The 7,990-nt window shown below is 47.2% G+C and overlaps 1 protein-coding gene across 1 annotated transcript in view; it reads right to left on the bottom strand.

Moving 5' to 3' along the window:
- Positions 1-264: 264 nt before the first annotated feature.
- The window catches only part of LOC115127998 (steroid hormone receptor ERR2-like), a 106,481-nt gene continuing 98,755 nt past the window's right edge, over positions 265-7,990 (bottom strand). The window contains exons 6-7 of the mRNA XM_065026038.1: positions 7,629-7,898; positions 265-1,435 (exon numbers count right to left, since the gene is read on the bottom strand). Of these exons, the coding sequence (XP_064882110.1) occupies positions 1,191-1,435; positions 7,629-7,898 (515 nt within the window). The 3' untranslated portion in view covers positions 265-1,190. The remainder of the gene's footprint in view (positions 1,436-7,628; positions 7,899-7,990) is intronic.

Genomic DNA, 7,990 nt, shown 5'->3' with positions numbered 1-7,990 from the left:
TAGAACTCCTTTGGGTTCCAAGTAGAACCCCCTTGGGTTCCAAGTAGAAAGTATAACCCCCTTGGGTTCCAAGTAGAACCCCTTTGGGTTCCAAGTAGAACCATTTTTGGTTCCAAGTAGAACCCTTTTTAAGGTTCCAGGTACAGACCTTTTGGGTTCCAGGTAGAGCTCTACCTTGAACCCAAAAAAATGTTTTTTGAAAGAGTTCTCCTACTGGTACAGCCAAAGAACCCTTTTAGATTATAGAGAGAATATATATATATATATATATTTATTTAGAAGAGTGCATCCCTCTCTAAGCACCAGACTTGGATTGAACAGTGTTGTTGATGAAACTGGGAGGAGGTAAATGTGTTACGAACAGACCTGGGTTCAAATAGTATTTGGAATGAGTTTGCTTGACCAACTGAATTAAATGGTATAGTCCCAAAAGGGCAAATCTCACTGATATGGCACTCCAGGCAGACTCAATCAAATCTCACCGATATGGCACTCCAGGCAGACGTTCAACATATTTTGAAAGATTTCAATTGAATTTGAACCCAGATCTGGTTAGGAAGACTTCAGAAGCTTTTATCTTCATAGGTGTAGGGATCTGTTTCTTTGAGGTTGATTGAAGAACATAATATGAAATCATCCCCAAACCCCTTTAACACTGCAATTTGACACAATAACCGTAAATACATATATACCAGACTGTAATGCTGTACATCTGAGATTATAAAACAAAAGAGAAAGATAACTGAGCGCCTCTAACCATTCAGATTCATCACAACATATTACTAATAGTCATACTTCAGCTTCAAGATGAAAAAAAAACAACAACAAAACAAACCTCTTTACAACTGAGATTCTAAAACAAAAGAGAAAGATAACTCCCAGTAGCTACCGGTGATCTAGAGCGAAGGGTCTCTGATTATAACAAGACCCACAGTTCTGTACACAGCACCTTCACATACATGACTATATCCTACATCAGAGCGTTTTATATTCACCCCTAAAATCTGTTGGTCTATTTTCCTGCTCTATTCCTCTTTCCTTTAGTTCTAGATGTGGGTTTCGATCCACAGTAACAGCAGTCAACTTTATCCCGTGGCTGTCATAGGTCTCCATGGTGTTACCCCACCTCACAGGCTGTCCATCCTCCTCATTGAGTGATGCAGCTGTCCGTCAATCCCCCGGTCCAATCATCAAGCCTTGGCCTCCAGCATCTCCAGGAAGAGTTTGTGCATGGGCACTTTTCCCTGCACCTTGATGCTGTAGAAGTGCTGCACGGCCTTGGCCGCGGTCTGACGGAGCAAGGGAAGGGTCATCAGCAGCTTTCCTGTCCGCCGAGGGTCCTCCGTGTTGTGGCCACCTTCTAAGTCCTGCAAGGCCTCATGGAGAGAGTCCTGGAGCCTCTGCACAGCCTCTACATCCTCTATATGCATGGAGTCTATACGGAGAGAGAGGAGGAGAGAAGGAGGGACGGTGGGAGAGGTGGGAAGGGAGGCAGGAAGGGAGGGGGAGGGAGAGGAGATGGGAAGGAGGGAGGGAGAGGAGGCGGGAAGGGAGAGGGAGGAGACGGGAAGGAAGGAGGGAGAGAAGGCGGGAAGGGAGGCAGGAAGGGAGAGGAGAAACTTTAGTTGTCTTTTATTTAATACCAACAAAAAGCAGCTCGCAAATAAACTTTTTTTAGGCGCCACTTTAAATTCAGTGGCTCCTTTTTTTTTGTTCTCTCTCTCTCTCTCTCTCTCTCTCTCTCTCTCTCTCTCTCTCTCTCTCTCGTGGTTAATCACGGGACATAATAAATGCCTGTGCTTGGCCAGGACTCCAGGGAGAGTATGGCTCGGCTGCATGAATAGAAATACCTTGTGGATAGGCAGGGAAAAATATTCATTTCTCTGTATACTGTACCATATCTACATATCTACTAATGCATTAGTGTGCGTGTGTGTGCATTAGCAGTGTATCGTTCAAGTGACAGATAGCGGCAGATGGCCCTGATTTCCTTAAGAGAAACCAGTCCGCTTATAGACAAACACTCTCGGATAAAAGCAGCCTGAACTGAAACGCACAGCGAACCTCCACTTCATATGAAGCCTGCTTAGTCCAAAATACAATCACATGTTGGCTAGTGGATTTCCCGGTTAGGGATAACGCTGTTTGAAAGTGCATTTGATTTGCACAGCAGCATGTCCTGACTGGATCGAGTTGACACTTGAAATGCAGTGGAACTGGTCTGGTTCTGTGAACTGGGTAATGTTTAGAACACAGGACAACATAACCTTTCATGAGAGACACAAAATGGGACTGCCTGTTTATACATCAATGGATGAGTCACCATGGGACTGCCTGTTTATACATCAACGGATGAGTCACCATGGGACTGCCTGTTTATACATCACCGGATGAGTCACCATGGGACTGCCTGTTTATAAATCACCGGATGAGTCACCATGGGACTGCCTGTTTATAAATCACCGGATGAGTCACCATGGGACTGCCTGTTTATACATCAATGGATGAGTCACCATGGGACTGCCTGTTTAGACATCAATGGATGAGTCACCATGGGACTGCCTGTTTATACATCAATGGATGAGTCACCATGGGACTGCCTGTTTATACATCAATGGATGAGTCACCATGGGACTGCCTGTTTATAAATCACCGGATGAGTCACCATGGGACTGCCTGTTTATAAATCACCGGATGAGTCACCATGGGACTGCCTGTTTATACATCAATGGATGAGTCACCATGGGACTGCCTGTTTAGACATCAATGGATGAGTCACCATGGGACTGCCTGTTTATACATCAATGGATGAGTCACCACGGGACTGCCTGTTTATACATCAATGGATGAGTCACCATGGGACTGCCTGTTTATACATCAACGGATGAGTCACCATGGGACTGCCTGTTTATACATCAATGGATGAGTCACCATGGGACTGCCTGTTTATACATCACCGGATGAGTCACCATGGGACTGCCTGTTTATACATCAACGGATGAGTCACCATGGGACTGCCTGTTTATACATCAACGGATGAGTCACCATGGGACTGCCTGTTTATACATCAACGGATGAGTCACCATGGGACTGCCTGTTTATACATCAATGGATGAGTCACCATGGGACTGCCTGTTTATACATCACCGGATGAGTCACCATGGGACTGCCTGTTTATACATCAACGGATGAGTCACCATGGGACTGCCTGTTTATACATCAACGGATGAGTCACCATGGGACTTAACACGGTAAAAGAGGAGAAGAAGAAAATGAGGCAGAAGAATGTAAAGGGTTAATTATGTTCCTAACTGACTGATTGAGTGTCTCTTACCAGGCAGCTAGCCGTTTTCTCACACACACGCACACACACACACACACACACACACACACACACACACACACACACACACACACACACACACACACACACACACACACACACACACACACACACACACACACACACACACACCTTCTGTATAAATGATCTTTCTATCTAGGGTAATTAACTAGCCTATGTGGACTACACATGTGTTCTGTTCCAGTCTTCATGTGATCCTATACTCCGCTGAGCATGTGTGTGTGGTCCTATACTCCACTGAGCATGTGTGTGTGGTCCTATACTCCACTGAGCATGTGTGTGTGTGGTCCTATACTCCACTGAGCATGTGTGTGTGTGGTCCTATACTCCACTGAGCATGTGTGTGTGTTGTCCTATACTCCACTGAGCATGTGTGTGTGTGGTCCTATACTCCACTGAGCATGTGTGTGTGTGGTCCTATACTCCACTGAGCATGTGTGTGTGTGGTCCTATACTCCGCTGAGCATGTGTGTGTGTGGTCCTATACTCCGCTGAGCATGTGTGTGTGTGGTCCTATACTCCGCTGAGCATGTGTGTGTGTGGTCCTATACTCCGCTGAGCATGTGTGTGTGTGGTCCTATACTCCGCTGAGCATGTGTGTGTGTGGTCCTATACTCCCCTGAGCATGTGTGTGTGTGGTCCTATACTCCGCTGAGCATGTGTGTGTGTGGTCCTATACTCCACTGAGCATGTGTGTGTGTGGTCCTATACTCCGCTGAGCATGTGTGTGTGTGGTCCTATACTCCACTGAGCATGTGTGTGTGTGGTCCTATACTCCTCTGAGCATGTGTGTGTGTGGTCCTATACTCCACTGAGCATGTGTGTGTGTGGTCCTATACTCCGCTGAGCATGTGTGTGTGTGGTCCTATACTCCACTGAGCATGTGTGTGTGTGGTCCTATACTCCGCTGAGCATGTGTGTGTGTGGTCCTATACTCCACTGAGCATGTGTGTGTGTGGTCCTATACTCCTCTGAGCATGTGTGTGTGTGGTCCTATACTCCACTGAGCATGTGTGTGTGTGGTCCTATACTCCGCTGAGCATGTGTGTGTGTGGTCCTATACTCCACTGAGCATGTGTGTGTGTGGTCCTATACTCCGCTGAGCATGTGTGTGTGTGGTCCTATACTCCACTGAGCATGTGTGTGTGTGGTCTTATACTCCGCTGAGCATGTGTGTGTGTGGTCCTATACTCCACTGAGCATGTGTGTGTGTGGTCCTATACTCCACTGAGCATGTGTGTGTGTGTGCGCTGTGTGTGCCGTGTGCGTGTGTACATGTTTGTGTGGTTGTGTGTGTGTGTGCATGCATGTGTGTGTGTGGTTGTGTGTGCATGCATGCGTGTGTGTGTGGTTGTGTGTGCATGTGTGTGTGTGTGTGTGGTTGTGTGTGCATGTGTGTGTGTGTGGTTGTGTGTGTGTCTGTGTGGTCCTATACTCCGCTGCGTATGTGTGTGCGCTGTGTGTGTGTGTGGTTGTGTGTGCATATGTGTGTGTGTGTGTGTGTGTGCATGCATGCATGTGTGTGTGTGTATGTGTGGTTGTGTGTGCATGCATGCGTGTGTGTTTGTGTTCAGTGTGTGAAGGGCGTAATGCAAAACTAACTTTGAAGAAACAATTTCCATGTAATCCATCAGCTGGCTGGAGTAGATCCCATCTATACTGAGCTAATTACTAAATCAATGGCCATGATTTTCCACAGCTGTCACACAAACACACACCTATAGCACCAGATTTCTGTGAGACAGTGTTCAAATGCCTCTCAGCTGGCCGGGCCTCTCAGCTGGCCGGGCCTCTCAGCTGGCCGGGCCTCTCAGCTTCTCTGATCCCCTTCTACCAACCACTCTATACCTCTCTCCATGGCTTTCTCTTTCTGTTGTACCTCTCTCCATCTCTTTCTGTTATTCCTCTCTCCATCCCTTTCTGTTATACCTCTCTCCATCTCTTTCGGTTATACCTCGCTCCATCCCTTTGTCTTTCTGTTGTACCTCTCTCCCTCCCAGGAGAAAAAAAATCCTCCAAACAGTCATTGATTAGTAAGGGGACAGGACCCTCCGAACAGTCATTGATTAGTAAGGGGACAGGACCCTCCAAACAGCCATTGATTAGTAAGGGGACAGGACCCTCCAAACAGTCATTGATTAGTAAGGGGACAGGACCCTCCAAACAGTCATTGATTAGTAAGGGGACAGGAGCCTCCAAACAGTCATTGATTAGTAAGGGGACAGGAGCCTCCAAACAGTCATTGATTAGTAAGGGGACAGGACCCTCCAAACAGTCATTGATTAGTAAGGGGACAGGACCCTCCAAACAGTCATTGATTAGTAAGGGGACAGGACCCTCCAAACAGTCATTGATTAGTAAGGGGACAGGACCCTCCAAACAGTCATTGATTAGTAAGGGGACAGGACCCTCCAAACAGTCATTGATTAGTAAGGGGACAGGACCCTCCAAACAGTCATTGATTAGTAAGGGGACAGGAGCCTCCAAACAGTCATTGATTAGTAAGGGGACAGGACCCTCCAAACAGTCATTGATTAGTAAGGGGACAGGACCCTCCAAACAGTCATTGATTAGTAAGGGGACAGGAGCCTCCAAACAGTCATTGATTAGTAAGGGGACAGGACCCTCCAAACAGTCATTGATTAGTAAGGGGACAGGACCCTCCAAACAGTCATTGATTAGTAAGGGGACAGGACCCTCCAAACAGTCATTGATTAGTAAGGGGACAGGACCCTCCAAACAGTCATTGATTAGTAAGGGGACAGGAGCCTCCAAACAGTCATTGATTAGTAAGGGGACAAGCAAACTGTCGATAGGAGAGAGGCATCTTCACATGGAAACAAACAAGCCTCGTTGCTCCCCAATGCTCATTCCACTCCACTTAACACATTTTATTGACATACACTGTTTTCCTAATGAAATGCTAAATATATCTCCCTTGGCTGTGGAGAGCTGGCAGGAAGCTACTGTTATAGAGACAGAGAAAGATGAGAGAAAGATGAGAGAGAGGGGGGGGGGAAAAAAGGGGAGGAGAGAGAAAAAGAGGGGCGGAGAGAGAAAAAGAGGGGAGGAGAGAGAAAAAGAGGGGAGGAGAGAGAAAAAGAGGGGAGGAGAGATAAAAAGAGGGGAGAAGAGAGAAAAAGAGGGGAGGAAAGAAAAAGAGGGGAGAAGAGAGAGGGAGAGAGAGAAAGAAAGAGAGAGAAAAAGAGGGGAGGAGAGGGAGGGAGAGAGAGAAAGAAAGAGGGAGAGAGAAAAAGAGGGGAGGAGAGAGGGAGAGAGAAAAAGAGGGAGAGAGAAAAATAGGGGAGGAGAGAGGGAGAGAGAAAAAGAGGGAGAGAGAAAAAGAGGGGAGGAGAGAGGGAGAGAGAAAAAGAGGGAGAGAGAAAAATAGGGGAGGAGAGAGGGAGAGAGAAAAAGAGGGAGAGAGAAAAATAGGGGAGGAGAGAGAAAGGAGATAGAGAACACTGACAATCACACACAGACGCTGTACACACACGTGCCTTCAGAAGAGGCGAGCACGCACACACACAGACGCTATACACACACACGTGCCTTCAGAAGAGGCGAGCACGCACACACACAGACGCTATACACACACACGTGCCTTCAGAAGAGGCGAGCACGCACACACACAGACGCTATACACACACGTGCCTTCAGAAGAGGCGAGCACGCACACACACAGACGCTATACACACACGTGCCTTCAGAAGAGGCGAGCACGCACACACACAGACGCTATATACACACACATGCCTTCAGAAGAGGCGAGCACGCACACACACAGACGCTATACACACACGTGCCTTCAGAAGAGGCGAGCACGCACACACACAGACGCTATACACACACGTGCCTTCAGAAGAGGCGAGCACGCACACACACAGACGCTATACACACACGTGCCTTCAGAAGAGGCGAGCACGCACACACACAGTGGCACAGCAGGGCCATTTAATTAAACAGCCGTGTTGTTGACCCCTTTGTCCCCTCTTATCTCAGATCGTCTGTGTGGATGCGATTGCCCTCTGAGATTGGCGACATTTTGTTTTGTTTTAATTACATGTCAGCTACTTAGATTTACCAGAGATTGACCATTCAGACATACTCTAATGTCAATCTTTAAGGGGGACTGTGTTTCCTGTGTCTCCTATCAACAACAGGTGTTATGAGTCTGACATATTTCAGCAAATATAGTAATAATAATTTGTGCGTGTGTGTATGTTTGTGCATTTCTGACTGTGTCTGTCATCTGTGTCCGTACCTGAGTTAGCGAGGGCGATGGCCTTGAGCGTGACAAACTCCTCCTTCTCCACGCTCAGCTTCTTATAGCGTCGGACCAGAGGCAGAATGGCAACGTGCAGGTCCAGCAGGCCAGATAGACGAGCGTGTTCCTCATCCACCACATAGTCCTCAGCATACACCAGCTCCTCCTCACAGGCCAACGAGCGGAACACGATGCTCAGGACCAGGATCTCCATCCAGGCACTCTGCAGTAGACTCATCTGGTCTGCCAGAGACAGGCTGGAGAATCCTAGAGGAGGATAGGTCGGGTTTAGGCCTATATATATATATATATATATATATATATATATATATATATATATATATATATCTGGGTTTGCC

This window comes from Oncorhynchus nerka, linkage group LG13, assembly GCF_034236695.1.
Source record: "Oncorhynchus nerka isolate Pitt River linkage group LG13, Oner_Uvic_2.0, whole genome shotgun sequence".
Classification (NCBI taxonomy): domain Eukaryota; kingdom Metazoa; phylum Chordata; class Actinopteri; order Salmoniformes; family Salmonidae; genus Oncorhynchus; species Oncorhynchus nerka.
The sequence above is the reverse complement of the archived record's forward strand: the minus strand, read 5'-3'. Positions and strand labels throughout refer to the sequence as shown.